The sequence below is a fragment of the Entelurus aequoreus genome, linkage group LG24 (assembly GCF_033978785.1).
Source record: "Entelurus aequoreus isolate RoL-2023_Sb linkage group LG24, RoL_Eaeq_v1.1, whole genome shotgun sequence".
Taxonomy (NCBI): domain Eukaryota; kingdom Metazoa; phylum Chordata; class Actinopteri; order Syngnathiformes; family Syngnathidae; genus Entelurus; species Entelurus aequoreus.
In genome coordinates, this window is record NC_084754.1 from 22,051,789 (window position 1) to 22,071,555 (window position 19,767).

General features: G+C 38.4%; 2 protein-coding genes across 2 annotated transcripts in view; one reads left to right on the top strand and one right to left on the bottom strand.

Moving 5' to 3' along the window:
* Positions 1 to 7,580, top strand: part of LOC133641508 (ras association domain-containing protein 8) — a 48,168-nt gene extending 40,588 nt beyond the window's left edge. Inside the window, exons 5-6 of the mRNA XM_062035289.1 lie at positions 378 to 522; positions 5,284 to 7,580. Of these exons, the coding sequence (XP_061891273.1) occupies positions 378 to 522; positions 5,284 to 5,405 (267 nt within the window). The 3' untranslated portion in view covers positions 5,406 to 7,580. The remainder of the gene's footprint in view (positions 1 to 377; positions 523 to 5,283) is intronic.
* A 3,568-nt stretch (positions 7,581 to 11,148) lies between these two features.
* On the bottom strand, positions 11,149 to 13,910 carry bhlhe41 (basic helix-loop-helix family, member e41). Its single transcript, XM_062036145.1, has 5 exons — positions 13,615 to 13,910; positions 13,471 to 13,537; positions 13,269 to 13,376; positions 13,080 to 13,191; positions 11,149 to 12,935 (listed from the first exon to the last, which is right to left on the bottom strand). Exons 1-5 carry the CDS (start codon positions 13,674 to 13,676, stop codon positions 12,133 to 12,135), a joined length of 1,152 nt encoding a protein of 383 aa, XP_061892129.1. The 5' UTR covers positions 13,677 to 13,910; the 3' UTR covers positions 11,149 to 12,132.
* Between the last annotated feature and the right edge of the window lie 5,857 nt (positions 13,911 to 19,767).

The window sequence follows — 19,767 nt, forward strand, 5'->3', positions numbered from 1 at the left end:
TGTGTGTGTGTGTGTGTGTTTGTGTGTGTGTGTGTGTTAGAAGCCTTTTTATCATCCATCCCTAGTCTTTGGCATTTTCCTTCAATGCGTTGAGGGCGGAAGTAGTCAGCATTTTTTCCCATACAACTAATGCTTGTTTAGTTCAAAGAGTCGGCTCTATAGGTCTTTTTTGGGTAGGGGCCGGTGTTGAACAGCTAATTGGGATCCCCACAAATGAACAGACCTCATTTGTGACTTTTTCCACCTCAAAAAGAAAAAGCTGAAACATTGGACGTTAGCAAATAAACCACCACTAATACATAAAAATAATAATAATAATAATAATAGTAATAATACATTTTATTGAATTTATTTGTTATGATGCTGTTTGATGACAGGACATGCAGCACGAGCTGGAGCAGCTGACCAAGGAGCTCAGGCAGGTAAATCTGCAGCAGTTCATCAAGCAAACTGGCTCGAGGGTCACCGTGCTCCCCGCTGAACCTGCCGAGGACGACAGTACAACCAGCACTCGCGTTATAGGTAATATCCTTCTCTCGTGCACATATAAGGGGTGGAAATTCATTTATAATGTACTCACTTATGTTCCATCAAGGATGAACGAATGAACAGTGCTTTCAACATCATATAGGCCCGTGTCTTTCCCCCTCTTAACTTAAATGTCAAACAGAGAGCAGACCTTGTGAAAATGGCGTTTAGTCAGTGATTAAAGGGTCAATTAAGTCCGACCCATCTGAATGGATGTGACCTAAAAGATGCATTGTAGTGTAATCATGTGTCAGGAGTGCAGGCAAAGGTCTGTGGGAGCTATTCACCCTGCACGTATGGTCTCCATGCCAACGGCAGGAGGAGCCGACTTCAAGTCCTTCATTCACCCTCTGTTCTTGTTCTGAGCCCCCACGACACACGTCCTCCATCGCACACTCAGCACTTTCTGGGGAGGACTCGTCTGACCAAAGCCCTGTAATTCTGCAGAACAGCTGACAAGCAGACAAAAAACATTGAATAGCATTAATCCAATAAACCACTGTTCCATCAAACTAAGAAAAGACAATGACTTTCCAGAAGAAAACGGTTGAATGACAGTTGTTTACCAAGAAGCTCTATCCGTTTTCGATATGAGCAGTGTTGGGTTAGTTACTGAAAACCAGCAACTAGTTACAGTTACTAGTTACTTTATTTCAAAAGTAACTCAGTTACTAACTCAGTTACTTACACCAAAAAGTAATGCGTTACTGTGAAAAGTAACTATTTAGTTACTTCTTCTACTTTTTTTTTTAAAAGCTCCCATTAATGCCCTTTTAGCCTTCATTTCAGTACTGTTATTGCACTGGAGAATAATACAATCTGTTGATCAACTTGACATGCATTTGCATCACTGAACTCTGCTAAGCAATGTGGTCTACATACAACACACAAAGACAAAGATGTTTCAAAGGGCCAATTTATTTCAGGTCAGAACAAATTGACAAAACTATTTTAAATAGCTGCAACATAACATACATAAGTAACAAACAGCATAATAACAACATAGCTGTAAACCTGGCTTCACCTAAGGAAGGCACACGTGACATACACAAAGCCTAACCAGGCAGATTTGAATTGTTGTTTTGGGCAGTAGACGGGATCTTTGATCCAAGACACAACTTACATTTAACTAAAATGTTATTTTCTTTGTGCTCGACAAAAGAAAAGAAGTGAGAATATCTCATACTTGCCAACCCTTCTGAATTGCAGTGCCTCTCCCCGGGACAACCATTCTCCCAAATTTCTCCCGATTTCCAGCCGGACTTCAGCCACGCCCCCTCCAGGTCCGTGCGGACCTGAGTGAGGACAGCCTGTCGTCACGTCCGCTTGGCCAACCAAAAAGTAACCACAGAACACTATACCGTATAGTGTTCTGTGTTTTTGGTTGGCCAACGGTTTACGTTGTATTGCGCACCCCCCTCCCCTCCCCATCCCACACCCACACCCACACCCAGACACACACAGAGCGCAGAGGAAGAATCAGAAGCACGTCACTGCAGCGCTGCAATAAAACACACTCAGATCTTCTGTTTCTAGCTGATACTACATAAAAAATAACGTAAAATAACGCAGTAACGCATCATGTAGTAACAGTAACCGAGTTACTGAATATAAAAAATAACGCGCTAGATTACTAGTTACCGCCGAAACTAACGGCGTTACAGTAACGCGTTACTTTGTAACGCGTTAGTCCCAACACTGGATATGAGTTATGATGTACCGGTATATGATTTTAGTGGAGAGTGAGAGGACTGATCAGAAGTCAGTCACACTCTTCTGTGGACAGTTTGGAGTCCTCAGTGAAAAATGTGTTTAAGTTCTTCACTGGATGGTTTATTAGATACATTTGGTAAATTATGATAAAGTTGATTAGGTAAATGATGATAAAGTTGGTGGTATATAATATGATTCAATAGGACTAAGAGAACATTTTATTTTTTTTAGTAAGCTCTTGATTATCTGATACATTTTCATGTCAGCTTTAATATATATTCATTTTCTATACCATTTATCCTTATTAGGGTCACAGGTCGGGGAGTCTATCCCATTTCAGACGAGAGGTGGGGTACACCTTAGACTGGTTGCCAGCAAATCCCAGGGCACATATAGACTAACAACCACTGACATTCACACCTACTTTTACAAAAAAAATGGCAGAGAGCTACTCATTTTTGTAAAGTTTATTTTATTATCTCTTTTAACCCAAATAAAGAGAATATGCTTGTTTTGCCAAAACATTAACAAAATGTTGGCGTACACAATTTACCTTTAGTATTTAAAAAATGTGTTTGTCTGTATTTTATATTTCATATTTATATTTAGTGCAGGGTTTTGCAATCACTATTTGAGCCACGTTTTTATTGTATTTTTATGACTGGTAACATTTGAATTGTACTTTATTTAGGAAGCATATCTCCAACCAAACAGTTTGGTCTGTGTTTTTTGCTCTTCTCTGCTAATTGTTTATTAAATAGAGGCATTGTGTCTGAATTGAACAGTTGTAAAAAATACTGAGCGTTTAAATTAAATATATTTTGACCACTTTGCTGGGCTACCCAAAGTCACCTGGCAAGATAATGGTAGCTCCCAAGCTATGGGTTGGAGATCCCTGAGTTAGTTTCCAATTAACCTAACATTTGCGTGGGTTCCCTCTGTCTACACCAGCTTCCTCCCACCTCCAAAGACATGCACCTGGGGATAGGTTGAGTGGCAACACTAAATGGTCCCGAGTGTGTGAATGTGAGTGTGAATGTTGTTTGTCTGTGTTGGCCCTGCAATGAGGTGGCTGGTGACTTGTCCAGGGTGTACCCCGCCTTCCGCCCGAGTGCAGCTGGGATAGGCTCCAGCACCCCCGCGACATCGAAAGGGACAAGCGATAGAAAATGGATAAATGGATGGACATGTTTTCGTTTGTGGGAGGAAGCCAATGCACCTGTAGAAAACACACACACACACACACACACACACATGCAAACTCCACACAAAGATAATTAATGGTGATTAGAATCCTTAATCTCTTCGTATTGCGGTCACCATGCGCCCATAAAAGTGCCTTAACAAAGAATCGCACTCATTGGTGACTCAGTTTTTGTACTCTTATGTATTGAATACAACTGTAAAACAATCCGCAGTGGGGCCAAACAAAATTGCAAGTGCCATCACTTTGATAAAGAAGGTGAAAAACATGATTTAATCCAGGAAATAACTGGTAGTAAAGTACAAAGGTGGAATCTGTATTAATCTCCCCTCCTCCCTCTCTGCTCGTCGCCGTCTTTGTTGACAAGAGTCGTCCATAAAAGTAAAAGTGGTGTTACAGTAAATGTTTATTTGTCCATTTCATTCGTCATTTATATGTATTTCACATTGTTTTCTGCAAGTAATACTAGAACAATGTTCCATAAAATGTGTCGTGTTCATATTTTGGGGTTTTTGAACAGATTGATTAGATTTTTATGTGGAAAATAAGCTTTTTTTTTGTATAATTCAATATTTGTCTGACCCTTCAAAACCGTACTTGTACTTGTACAGAATGTACTTGTGGATGAAGTCTTCATATGACACAAAGAAAATTAGTAAAATAGTAAAATGTACTTGTGGATGAAGTCATCATATGAAATAAAGAAACATAGTGAAAGTAAGAAACATAGTATCCATCCATCCATTTTCTAGCGCTTGTCCCTTTTGGGGTCGCGGGGGGTGCTGGAGCCTATCTCAGCTGCATTCGGGCGGAAGGTGGGGTACACCCTGGACAAGTCGCCACCTCATCGCAGGCCATCCATCCATTTTCTACCGCTTGTTCCTTTTGGGGTCGCAGGGGGTGCTGGAGCCTATCTCAGCTGCATTCGGGCGGAAGGCGTACACCCTAGACACGTCACCACCTCATCGCAGGGCCAACACAGATAGACAGACAACATTCACACTCACTTTCACACACTAGGGCCAATTAAGTGTTTCCAATCAACCTATCCCCAGGTACAGGAAGCCGGAGTACCCGGAGGGAACCCACGCAGTCACGGGGAGAACATGCAAACTCCACACAGAAATATTTGTTTACAAAATGTGTAATTGACAAAAAAATGTTTGCAAAAAAGCAAAAGTCCACTGCAGAAGACGATGGCTCTCAGGAGGATATGTTTGCTAGCATGTGAAACACAAAAAGAGGCTTAAAGAAAACTGTCCATTTGGTCTTTGGGACAATGACAGCAAAATGTAGTCTTTGTTGAGCTGACTTTGGTGAAAAACTCGGTTCCATTCCTGTTAGGCAGTAAACTGCTGCTCCTGTCTCAGTACTGTCCCTCAGTGGCACAAACATGTACATTTCCATTTTAAAATGATCTTGTTGGCATAACCCCTCTGCTGAATACACTGGAATTGTTGTGGTTCAAGCCCCCTGGACTCTGTGTTGTGTTTGCTGTAATAATGATGGACAGGAGACTTGAGTGATGTTATGCACAACGTTTACTTCTTGATGTGTAATGGAATGCGCACCGGTCAGTACAGTGAGGCTCTTTGTTGCACACTATGAAGAATAGTAAGTCACGTTAGCATTGTAGCTAATTGGCTATTCATTTCTATTAAACAGCGCTCCCCTACTCACCTCGGCCATGGCACTACTGAACTGGCAGTTGAAGTGCCAGCCCATCTTATTTATAGCCCATGTCTGAGAGGGGGCGCTATTGAGCACTCACATAAACCCTTGTTGGAAGAAGTGCAATCAAATACATACAGTAACCTGTAACATGCTTCTATTTTCAGATTTAGTTCCACTGACCGGCTCCCTGAAGCGTCACGTGACCTTGCACCAAATGTCAAGTCATCTACGGGTCTTAAATAGTCCCCTCAGCTCCGGTTTGAACCCAGAAGGCATCTATGTGTGAGACTCCACTGAACAATTGTGCTCTTCTTCTTCTTCTGCTTCTTCTCCTTCTTCTTCTTCTGAACCTTATATTTGGATATCTTTGTACGGATACCTCAGCTATGCACTGTTGTCCATTAAGACAAGCTTATGAAGACATAGTGAAGGAACAACACTGAACCTTTGTCTAGGAGGCATGCATCACTCGTTAGGACACAAAGAAGGCATGCTATTGTCCCCGAAGTTGGGACAGAGAAAAGGCATGAATAATCAATATTTCATATTGTTTCGGAAGCGTCTTTTAGTCAGTGGGGTAGCTGCTTAGTGATTACATTGCTTTCGTGCTGGTACAGTGAAACCTCAATTTACGAATTGAATTGGTTCTTGAACAGAGTTTGTGAATAGAAAAGGTTGTATAGTGAAGCACATTTCTCCATAAGAAACAATGTGAATATGAACAATCGGTTTCAGCATCGACAAAAGTCCATATTTTAGTGAAGGTTTGTACACTTTGAACACAGTGTAAAGTGCCATAGAGCAGGGGTTCTTATCCTTTTTGACCATGGTGCCCAACTTTTTCAGTACAGAGGGGTTCGGGGCCCACTCAAGTGTTGACACGTTATTATAGTAACAATTAGTAATCTTACTCTTGATTTCAATCACATTCAATACATCTAACCTGCTTAGTTTACTACCTTGTCAAATGACATGAAACCATGCGTTAATCTCAAAGCTTATTATTAATTTAACACACAAACCTTATTAGGCTTTGGTCAGGCTGATTAGAAAAATAAGTATTAACCAAATAAACTGCATAAAAAAGGGACTCGTAAATAACTGACAAAAAATAAATGTACATACAATTATGTTGTGCTATAAACTAAATTAATAATGACTACATTTATTAAATAAACTTAATAAAATTAAAGTGTCATAATATTTGCGCTTTAGAAACGTCTTTATGACTTTAGTTCCAGACTTCTTCTGTTTGTTTGAGATGGTCATTACTACCATCTTTTTCCAGAAATGTCTGGTCTTATCACAATTTAAAATTTCCTGTGGTACGAAGCCTGCTTCTACGATTCTTCCATCCTTGGGAGCGCCATTGATATACAACTCGTAAATATATATATATTTTTTTTTACACCACAGCAAATTCTTCCTTCTTTCCACGGTGGTCTGTTGTCTTTTTGGGGCTCATATTGAGTTACCAAAACATGTCAAAAGGTGAAAAAAACTAAGAAAAAGCACACACGCTATAAGGAGTTCGTAAATCGAGGTTCCACTTTACTATGATTCCAAACAATGGCCTTTATTTAAGAGTCAATGAATTACAGTATATTCATGTTGGAGTTATGAAATGAAGACATTTACTCTGTCTAATGCCTGATTTTTACCTAAATTATGTAGGATACACTTGTGTCAGTATCATTTTTTTAATCCCAGTCTGGCTCTTGCTGAAACTACGCATACATATTTAGGTTACCCTTCAGTTATTGACATATTTTTAGTATTTGACATATTCTTAGTACCCATATTTGCTTCATGAAGTCATGAAAGTTTTGTTTTTCATCCCGTGTTTTCCAATTTGTAGCCAAAGATAAAGAGGGCTGGGCACGTTATTGCCGTGTTATTATAGCCATAAACTTGTAGAGCAGTACATTGTTTATTAGTTGAAAAACATGCTATGTAGCCTCTTAATGTACATAAAGATTAGATTGTCAGCTGCTAACCCCAGCAAAAGTGCCTTAATGTATTCAGTGGTCAGAGAATGTAGACGAATGAAGCTATAGTAAGAAATATGAAGGCAGTTGTAGTAGTGTCAAGTTATTTTTATTTTTATCTGTACATGTTTTACTGAGAAGGGTTGAATGTGGGCAAGTGTTCTCCACTCTTTTACCAAATCATTTATCGTTGAAAATGGATTCATATTTAACCCATTGAAGACATTCTTTATACTGCCAATCGTCACTTTGTTTCAAATGCCATAACCAATGTATGTCCTACAATTTGTACAATTAAAATTCACTTTTCAAATATTACTTGTAAAATGGAGTGAATCGCGTCTGTCACTGATTTTTTTTGTTTTGTTTTGGAGATAAACAATGTCAACTGTACATACAAGTATTTTTAAACCCATATTGTACAGCTGTAATCTTCGAGGTGATATGAACTGCATGATTTAAATAAATACAAATACACAATTGATGCTTTGTGTGTGTTTCCATCAGCGTTGAAGACATGTTTTAACTGCGGTTCCTGCTTTGGCCGACAGATGGAGACATTTACTCATTAAAGTTGTCACACCAACACAGCACGAATAATTTAAAAATATATATTTGAATTTTATGATCATAGCTAACAGCTAACAACACTCCAAATTCAGTATTTCGTTAAATGTCAACTAGTTTAATGTTATTGCAAATATGTTATATTGACTTAACCTTCAACAATGTTTTTCAACCACATAAGAAAATGTGAACAACAATTTTAAAATAAAGAAGATGAATAATATTAACACAATGATGAAAACTAATGATGAAGAAAATACCTTCTTCGCAAAAGAGAGTTGTTGAAAAAAGTCAATAATACTACTTTTTTCTCTCCCTGGACTATTCATCTGAAATTAACTTTTCTTAGTTTATTGATTTATTGAAATTAGAGTGAAATCCTGGTTGTTATTGTTCCTTAATATTAAACAACCAAATCATCTTGTCTTCCACACTGCTTACATGTGCTGCTTTAATCACCATAAATCAATAACTAGACCAGTGATTCTGTCTCCATCTAGTGGTACGCCAAAGAATCCCTTGATTAAAGTACAGTCTTTTATTTTCCTGTATTCAGACATGGTGTTACTGTTCAAACGGTGTGCACAGTGGCCAAAAATATGTTAAACAAAACCTCTGCCTTGTTTTTAATGAATATTTAGGCCTACTACGCTTCTGTGTTTTAATGTTGCTCATTATGGCGTTGCTTGGGAGAACTTTGAGAACCACTGCTCTAGACCACATTTAAAATGTTACTGTAAAATTAATGGTACCCTGGAGGCGGCTTGTTTTTTCATCTGACTGTAATCTCTCGCCATCATGCTGCTATCACATGACTTTAGTTCAAAGCCTGGCCTTACTTTACATTCCTCAGTTATGAGCTGTCAGCTGATTGGAGCAGTAAAGTACAGTACAGTACATTTGACCTGTAATTGCTGCAAACCTTCAAATTCCTAACAGGATTTGTGCCTTGTTGAAACATGCATATTGGTGGATATAGTTTTATATTAAATGTTTTTTTTTAAATATTTTTTTCCAACACATCAGCAATAATTTATGACAGCACAACAACTGCTCAGAGAACTCTCTCTCTAAAAAAAGAAAGAAATCCAGAGACGTCTACAACATTGACATAATATATTTTATAGTACATTCACAAAAGAATATTTACAGACATACATGCCACTTTCTAGAACAGCTGAGGAAAAGAACGCCAAAAGCGATGTTTGCAAAAATACAAAGCCCATCTGTGAAAAGTTTTAAAAAGCCAAACATCACTTAACTTGCACAAATTGTTTTCTTTAACATCATGAAAGGGGGGAAAAAGCTGATGCGGAATAAGTAATAACCGCACAATGTGTGAACCCACCTAAAATCACAAGGCAGCACAAAAGTTCAAAAACAAAATCATGTGACTTTTGGTTTTGGTGGATAAGGGGGCAGGGTGGGGCCTTGGGGAGTGTAGAAGCAGAAAAAAGTGCACTTTACATCTTTCAAGAGGAACATTCCTCCTACAAACTCAAACAGCTTGGAAAATACATTCAATATCAAAGATGGATAAGGTGCTCTATCTTACATTACTTCCTGCAGGTGAAGAGGTCATCGCAACGTGGAAATATTATTAGACCTTTATGTTTGTCACTTTTTTAACAGATATGAAGCGTTGATGTGTGATGATTCTGCAACAGAGAATACATGTTGGAGGTTCCGTGAGGACCCATCTCCACATCCCTTGATGCCACTTTCATGTCCAGCTCGCAATATTTACAGTCCAGACGTTCCAAACCTGCTCTGATTTGGGTATCGCGCTCTTTCACAAAGTTTGGCATGTTTTATCAAAGAGGATAGAAAAGGAACTTCAGCGCAACGCCACGTTCACGCCAATCATGGTCGATAAGCATTCACATGAAGGAATCTATAGCAGAAGTGCAAAAGGCACACGCTTGTCAAGATGGCGCTAACACACCAGAAACACCATCGCTAATTGTGTGTGAATACTGAGAGGCGCTGCAGGCTCATGCATCACAACATAACATATATCAGTCACCAGATGCTGTGCAAGTACGCCCTCTGTAGGGTAGGGGTCCTCATTACATTTATTGTATATTTATTAGGGCTGTCATGTCCAGGGTGTACCTTCTGCCCGAGTGCAGCTGAGATAGGCTCCAGCCCCGCTGCATACCCGAGAAGGACAAGCGGTGGAAAAATGGATGGATGGAATTAGGGCAGTCGAAAATAACGAGCTACCTCATGTTATTGTTCACAAAAAATGATTGCTTTAGTCATATATAAAAATGATTGCTTTAGTCATATATATATATATATATATATATATATATATATATATATATATATATATATATATATATATATATATATATATATATATATATATATATATATATATATATATATGCAGATTAATAACACAATTACAGTTAACTGATAGACAGTGTGGGTACTCCAAAATTCACCCGGACCTTATATAAAACAGTTTTGAACAAATAAATTATTTGCATTCAAGTAACACTTTTTTTAAAAATTATTTGTATGCAAATATTGGACTCTTTTTCTATTTTTTTTTAAATTATGTAAGTCAGTTATAACCTGTAATTGAATAGGGTCATTCCAAATTCAGAAGTGTGATTTATTGTTGTTTTTCAAAAACTAATAATTTGACAGCATTTATAATACATATTTAATGGTTTCTTTAATCATATTATCTTTCACCCTAACTGGGAATTGATCCCTTGTTGAGAAAACAAGTGCCATCATTACCCATCAGCCACTTACCTCTAACTATATGATCGTCCCTCGTTAATTGCTCTTAACTGGTTCACGCAAGGTAAGAATCATTACTTTTAAATAGAATATTTTCACAGCTCGACCATAAAAAAAATCATTTTTCAACATTATGAGAGCCCTTTAGACTTAAAATAACACCCTTTAGTCTCCTTTACACTCTTTTAATCCAATGAAGTGATGCTGCCTGCAGCTGAGCCAATCAGTGGCTACCATACTGAACAACGCGCTTTGATTGGCTTGGTCTAATGGCCTGTAGTATTAAAGATTTGTAGTTTATTTAGCCATTTTTATGCTTGACAATGCTTAATTAGTGATATTTAGAAAAATATTTAAATATATATATATATAGTCGAGGTTTCCTGTGGTTTATCCGTTATACAGTGCTCAATACCGGGATAGAACGGAATGTACGTTAGGTCAGGAAAAAACACAGAGGCTATATCATCCCTACAAGACTGTTTTGCAGGTTTCTTTGCTCGTCGGGGGATTTTATTTAAAATTGTATTTTATTTAATTAATTGTATTTAAAATCCCCTGACAAGCAGGAAAACCTGCGAAACAGGCTTGTAGGGATGATATAGCCTCTGTGTTTTTTTTACAATTTTATTTAAAATTTTATTTTATTTAATTAATTTGATTTAAAATCCCCTGACGAGCAGGAAAACCTGCGAAACAGACTTGTAGGGATGATATAGCCTCTGAGTTTTTTTACAATTTTATTTAAAATTGTATTTTATTTAACTAATTTTATTCAAAATCCCTTGACGAGCAGGAAAACCTGCGAAACAGGCTTTTAGGGATGATATAGCCTCTGTGTTTTTTTACAATTTTATTTAAAATTGTATTTTATTTAAGTAATTTTATTTAAAATCCCCTGACGAGCAGGAAAACCTGCGAAACAGACTTGTAGGGATGATATAGCCTCTGTGTTTTTTTTACAATTTTATTTAAAATTTTATTTTATTTAACTAATTGTATTCAAAATCCCCTGACGAGCAGGAAAACCTGCGAAACAGGCTTGTAGGGATGATATAGCCTCTGTGTTTTTTTACAATTTTATTTAAAATTGTATTTGATTTAAGTAATTTTATTTAAAATCCCCTGACGAGCAGGAAAACCTGGGAAACAGGCTTGTAGGGATGATATAGCCTCTGTGTTTTTTGTACAATTTTATTTAAAATTGTATTTTTTTTAAAAGCCCCTGACGAGCAGGAAAACCTGTGAAACAGGCTTGTAGGGATGATATAGCCTCTGTGTTTTTTTTTACAAATGTATTTAAAATTGTATTTTATTTAATTGTATTTAAAATCCCCTGACGAGCAGGAAAACCTGCAAAACAGGCTTGTAGGGATGATATAGCGTCTGTGTTTTTTCCTGACCTAACATAAAAAAAATAAAAAATATATATATATATATATGTTAAATTAGCGTTGTGGACGATATATTTACAATAATAAGCAGGTTTTTTTGTAAAAGCTTCATGATTTCATTATTTGGGCAATTTGTGTTTGTTTACTATCACAATTGAAGACCCCTGACATATACTTAGGTATTAAACTATTTGCCCACCCAAAATATGATTACAAGTGATTCTAACTGTGACGCGTGGAGTGCGTGACTCTCAGCATCCACACAATAAAGTGTCCACAAACAGTGCGACGTCTGCCAGACAAGTTAGCTGCTTTGACAGGAAACAGGAAACTGGTCACGCAGGTCGCCCCGACTTTCTTGTGACGCGCCGCTGACGTCATCGTTACTTCCGTCACTTTCCCGGCACTCCTCGGGTGAGCTGGCCTCGGCGTCGTCGCCACACGGCGGGGGGTCCTTGCACGGGGGCGAGAAGCCCGGGAAGGCCGCCGCGGCAGCCGCCGCCTGTGCGGGGTAGAGCCACGGGAAGGGCGAGGTGAGGGCGGCCGCCGTGGGGTACACGCACTTCTCCATGGTGCTCTTGTCAAAAAAAGGCATGTAGGAGGCGGCGGCGGACGGGTTGATGAAGTAGAAAGGCATGCAAACGGGCGTCTGCTGTCCTACGCCGCTTAATCCCATCAGAGAGTTCATGAACGCCACATCCGATGATGCGTTCAAGGACCAGTTCATCTTTGCTCTCTTGGCGGGACGATCGTCTGCGAACTCCTGCTTGATCTTCTTGCTGCCTCCCTCGCACTCCTTGCCCTCGCCCTTCTCCGCCTCGCCGCCGTACCCGCTGTCCGTGTCCGTGTCGTTCTCCGTCACGTCCCCGCCCACGCCTTGGGTCCTCTGGATGACGGGGACCTGGTTGTCGGCTTTCTGGCAGTCCGCTGCTGCGCCCGACTGGACCTGGGCCAGGACTTTGTGCAGGTGCTTGACCAGTTGCGCGCAGCTCTGCTCACGCGTGGTCCAGTTCTCGAACTGACTCAGGTGCTGCAGGACCTCCTTGGCGCACGTCTGGAAGCCGGAATGGAAAGCGTCCAGGTCGGCGTGAACGGACGTCTTCTCCCCTGCAGACACACGACACCGATCAACAACCGGTAGTGGTATGCACCTTTAAGACGACCCCGAGTCACGTCACGGAGGACAACAACACGTGACCGCGCACGTGCTCGCGTGCGTGCGCCGTCACGCTCCAGCAGGACTTTTCTTACCGTTCTGCAAAGCCACGATCTTCTGGTGCTGCTGCTCCGTCACCGCGGTCAGCGCGTTTAAATGTTTCAGCGTCAATTCCAGGACGACCGCCTTCTCCAGGTGGCCCAGGGTCTGCGTCAATACCCACGCACGTCAACATCATCAATGCATTTTTTTATTTTTTATTTTTTTTAAATCTCACGTCTTACCGATAGCTTCAAATGTTCCGGAAGCAGATCCTTCAGCTGACCGATGCATTCATTGATTCGATCTCTCCTCTTCTTCTCGATTAATCGATGAGGTAACTTGTACGCGTCCTGTGGGCAGGACGATAGAAAAGTTAACCCACGGACGTTTTTTTTTTTTTTTTTTTGGAAGATTTCCACGAATAGAATAAATCATTGTATGCACCTTTCCACCATCCTCCCGCTTGATGCCGCGTTTCGGTTTGCACACGTACAAAGAAGGGTAGTCCACCCTGAAGTGGAACAACACAATTAATGTCCGCGTACATAAATAATCAATATTGACGTGCTAAAAGTTTGCAAGACTCACCCCAAAAAATCCGCGCGGTCCATGAAGTGTCTGTCGTGTAAATGTTCTATCCTTTCATCCATCTGTTTGTTGTCTCCTTCGTCGCCGCTTAAAAAAACCCCCCAAACCTTTCCTTTTAAAATTTAAAATGTTGGTAATTCCACGCGTGTCTTGTCACACTGAAGTGTGTTGCCGTCCACGTCTTGTCACAGACTGACGCGTGTCTGCGCTTCTTCACGCCGCGGACACTTGGCCGAGCCGCCGCTCACTGCGCAGGCGCGCATCAGCCCCGGGAAACGGCTTCCCACTCCTCACGTGTCCTCTCACGACACACAGGGTCCGCTAAGACCTGCTGCACGCGCCGCGCGCGGGCGTGTGCGCGCGTCCGCGTGCGCGCGTGTGCGCGTGTCACTGCAGCCAACAGCTGGAGGCTGAAGTCATTCAGATGTGATTCATCCAACAAACAAATGAGCACATGCTGGGTGACGTCATCGAGTCTCGCCTCAGGCCGCGTGTCACGTGACAAACACTGTTTAAAAATGTAAACAAAAATAAATTTGGTTTTGGTTTTCACTTTGCATTATTAATTTTTCTACTGCTTGACATCATTAGTTTAATGGAGCAGAGGGACCCGGATGTGGACATAAACTGAACTCGAAATAATGTGCGATACCGCTGATTTGCTTTCCGATTCGATACCGAGTCAAACTCCGGCTGGTATTGGCGATACCGATACTTTGTACATGTCTGCTAAAATTTAAAAAAGTTGTGTATTCCAAATAATAACATCGCATAAAGAAGACAAGACATTGATATTCAATTATTTCAAACTTGCGAGTATATTGAGGTAATAAAAGTTAAAGTACCACTGATAGTCACACACACACACACACACTAGGTGTGGTGAAATGTGTCCTCTGCATTTGACCCATCCCCTTGTTCCACCCCCTGGGAGGTGAGGGGAGCAGTGAGCAGCAGCGGTGGCCACGCTCGGGAATCATTTAAATCAGGGGTGTCCAAACTTTTTCCACTAAGGGCTGCACACTCAAAAATCAAAGCAAGCAGGGGCCATTTTGATATTTAAAATATACATTTAGGCCTCCACTCAAGCTTGATCCCGGGTACCCCAAAGGGTTTTGGTCAAAAAAATATTAAAAATGTGTCATTATTCAGTATTATTATTTTTATTATTATTTACGTTTTAAATCTCTAGATCAACATTAGGTATATTTGTCAATATAACGCTTTTAAAGATTTAAGTTGTATGCTCTTTTTGTCAAAGAAAACCCAGTTTTTTATGGAAAAAACCCCAAATTTGCAATATTTTCACCCAATAAAATTTTTAAGTGGAATATTTGACATTATATAATAAGTGGAACCTTAAAAAGGTCAATAACTCATAACACCATTGATTTTAATTCATTATTTTTTTTTTTAGCAATGACACTTAAAAACAAATCACACTAACATTATTGGGGATCCAAAAGGGTCCTACTCATTAAAGTGTTAAAAAATAAATTATACATTTTTTTTACTGTTTACTTTTAACACAATAATCTCAATAATCTCAACTTCAGATCTATCCGCCAATTATACATTTTATCGTTGTTTATGTTTTTTGTTTGTTCGTTTGAGGCCCTTCTTCAAAAAAAAACAGCTCAGTTTTTTATATGGCAAACACAAAATATGCAACATTTTCCCCAAAAAATATCTCAAAGTGGAATATTTAATGTGACGTAATTGGAGCCTTGAATAGGTCAATAATTCATAATGACATTGATTTTGATTCATTATTATTTTTTAAAGAAAGAAACAGCCTGCATGGCAGCTTTGTGTTATTAGAGTAAACATTGCAACATTTTCTTGTTACATTTCACCTGTTTGCTCTTTTTTTTACCATTTTTTATGTTTTTAATTTTTTCCAATTGTATTTTTAAAATGTGCCGTGGGGCCGTTAAAAAATTAACCTGCGGGCCGCAAACGGCCCCCGGGCGGCACTTTGAACACCCCTGATTTAAAAAAAAAAAATATATATATATGTATATATTAGGGCTGCGAATCTTTGGGTGTCCCACGATTCGATTCAATATCGATTCTTGGGGTCACGATTCGATTCAAAATCGATTTTTTTTTTTTCGATTCAACGCGATTCTCGATTCAAAAACGATATTTTCCCGATTCAAAACGATTCTCTATTCATTCAATACATATGAATTCAGCAGGATCTACCCCAGTCTGCTGACATGCAAGCAGAATAGTAGATTTTTGTAAAAAGCTTTTATAATTGTAAAGGACAATGTTTTATCAACTGATTGCAATAATGTAAATTTGTTTTAACTATTAAATGAACCAAAAATATGACTTATTTTATGTTTGTGAAAATATTGGACACAGTGTGTTGTCAAGCTTATGAGATGCGATGCAAGTGTAAGCCACTGTGACACTATTGTTCATTTTTTATTTTTTATAAATGTCTAATGATAATGTCAATGAGGGATTTTTAATCACTGCTATGTTGAAATTGTAACTAATATTGATACTGTTGTTGATAATATTCATTTTTGTTTCACTACTTTTGGTTTGTTCTGTGTCGTGTTTGTGTCTCCTCTCAATTGCTCTGTTTATTGCAGTTCTGAGTGTTGCTGGGTCGGTTTTGGTTTTGGAATTGGATTGCATTGTTATGGTATTGCTGTGTATTGTTTTGTTGGATTGATTAATAAAAATGAAAAATAAAAATAAAAATGGAAAAAAAAAATCGATTTAAAAAAAATGAGAATCGATTCTGAATCGCACAACGTGAGAATCGCGATTCGAATTCGAATAGATTTTTTCCCACACCCCTAATAAATATATATACTGTATATATATATATACAGTAGGCCCTGCGATGAGGTCGCGACTTGTCCAGGGTGTACCCCGCCTTCTGCCCGATTGTAGCTGAGATAGGCTCCAGTGACCCCCCGCGACCCCAAAAGGGACAAGCGGTACAAAATGGATGGATGGATATATATAGTATATATATGTACACTACCGTTCAAAAGTTTGGGGTCACATTGAAATGTCCTTATTTTTGAAGGAAAAGCACTGTACTTTTCAATGAAGATAACTTTAAACTAGTCTTAACTTTAAAGAAATACACTCTATACATTGCTATTGTGGTAAATGACTATTCTAGCTGCAAATGTCTGGTTTTTGGTGCAATATCTACATAGGTGTATAGAGGCCCATTTCCAGAAACTATCACTCCAGTGTTCTAATGGTACAATGTGTTTGCTCATTGGCTCAGAAGGCTAATTGATGATTAGAAAACCCTTGTGCAATCATGTTCACACATCTGAAAACAGTTTAGCTCGTTACAGAAGCTACAAAACTGACCTTCCTTTGAGCAGATTCAGTTTCTGGAGCATCACATTTGTGGGGTCAATCAAACACTCAAAATGGCCAGAAAAAGAGAACTTTCATCTGAAACTCGACAGTTTATTCTTGTTCTTAGAAATGAAGGCTATTCCACAAAATTGTTTGGGTGACCCCAAACTTTTGAACGGTAGTATATATATATATATATATATATATATATATATATATATATATATATATATATATATATATATATATATATATATATATATATATATATATATATATATATATATATATATATATATGTTTATTTGAAATAGGGACAGATACAGAAACATAGATATCTGAAACAGGTATCCAATGTATACATCATAGTGTTTGTATAGCCAAAGTTAATTTACAACACTTGTCCCCAACAACAAGAACAACAACAACACATATCCAACATCATTACAATAGGAAAATAAAAAGAATAAGGCAAAGATGAGTCAATAATAATGATAATAGTAATAATACAGACAAAGTGCAAACTAGATAAAAGCCAATAATAATAATAACACAGACAGTGCAGACTAGATAAAAAAAACAATTAGTAAAATTGAGTAAAAACTAAACATGGGAACACGATTGTTGCTCAACTAGCCACAATTTGGTTTGTTTTTTGAAAGTGACAAGTGCAGGTATACTTTTCAAAGTGTCAGGCAGAGAGTTCCATTGTTGTGGTCCTTTTATTGAAAAGGCAGTCTGGGCATTTTTGGTGATTTAACCCCCAATTCTCCCAAACCCTTGATGCTGAGTGCCAAGCAGGGAAGCAATGGGTCCCATTTTTTTATAGTCTTTGGTATATGGCGTGAATAACGATATAGATAATGAAACAGAAAAAATACACAGTACAAGAAAAATGGTGTTTCAAACCACTGGAGAAAAAAGAAATGAGTAAAATAATAAAAGCATTAATATAAATGTTTTATTAAGAACATAGTCATTCAAAGTTCAGTTTGAACATGTTGACATGTAAATAACACTCATCAAAAGCATCCAATATTGCTTCATTTCTAAATAAAGGGGACCACCAAAATTGCATTATTGGCTTTATTTTGACATATGTGTTTCTTATTGCAAGTTTGTCCTTAAATAAAACAGTGAACATACAAGACAACTTGTCTTTTAGTAGTAAGTAAGCAAACAAAACACTCCTAATTTAGTCTGCTGACATATGCAGTAAAATTTTGTGTCATTTTCCATTCTATTATTTTGTCAAAATTATTAAGGACAAGTGGTAGAAAATGAATTATTAATGTACGCATTAATATTATGTTAATATATGCTTACTTTCTCTTCTAACATGTTTGAACACTTCTGTTAAAATGTAATAATCCCTTATTCTTCTGTTGTTTGAGACTATCAGTGGTACTTTAACTTTAACTTTACTTTGCATTAGTTTTGGATGACACCACAAATTTGGGTATCAATCCGATACCAAGTCGTTACAGGATCATACATGGGTCATATTCAAAGTCCTCATGGGACATATTTCCTGAGTTTATAAACATAATGTACTTTTTTTTTTTTTAAACAAAAGAAGGTGTTGTGATGCCAAAAAATATCGATGTAATCATAGTAGTATCGACTAGATACGCTATTGTACTTGGTATCATTACAGTGGATGTTAGGTGTAGATCCACCAATGGCGTTTGTTTACATTTTGACGCTGGTGAGCTACGATGTGTAGTGAAACATGTTTAGCTATTCCTCGTCCTGCAGGGATGATACTTGTAAGAAACTTACTTTATTTGTCGCCATGGAGACAAGGATTAGTGATTTAAGGTTGCTAAAACTCTGCCGACTGGGGCTGGACTTTAGCTGCTAGCTAGCTAGCCATGCCTTGAAGCATCTCTTCCGGTAGGCGTTTCAGGTTTATAACTTCACCTTTATCGTTAGTTTTTAAGCCAAAATGCGTCCATTTTCCCTTTTCTGTCTACACACTGTGTCTGCTTGTAAATACTCTGTGATTGTGCGCTACCGAACATGGTCGTCTGCTCGTAAACCAGCAATGTCACGACGTGACGACGACGGGGGCGGCGGACCGGTACTTTTCAGAGGCGGTATAGTACCGAATATGATTCATTAGTATCGCGTTACTATACTAATACTGGTATACCGTACAACCTTAGTATATACGTATATACTGTATCTGGTATGGGCGGTATCGATATTTCAGTATCGATCCGCCCATCGCTAATGTGTAGTAGTGCTATAAACGATTATGCTTTTTAATCAGATTAATCACACATTTTTATTTTGATTAATCACAGGTTACTACTTGCTTGCATAGTTTTTTACACAAATGCCATTTTATTGTCAAAATGTCACATATAGGAAATGTTTTACTTGAATGCACGTCATTTTTTTCTCTCAAAACTTGCAAAGCGTTTCGTCTAAAATCGGGGGTTGATTTTGAGGTGAAATGTGTCACCAGTGGGTGTCTCTCATCTTTGCACTGACCTGATAACTGACCGTATGACGACCCAGGTAACCATCTGCCGTCAAGGTAAAGCAGCATGTATGTGATTATTCTGCATATATACATGATTCATGCAACATTTTTGTAATCAATTGCAGAAGTTAATGCAATTTAACAACCCTAATAATACCATAAAAACAACTTTATACGATTGCTAAAAAGACCATATGTATAATGCAGGACATTGTAGGACCCAGGTTCCAAAGTCAAAGAGGCGTTTCATAATTAAAAATTATTTTTTTTTGGTCCTGTTCAGCTACACTGGCAAATAATATAGTTGATGTAGATGC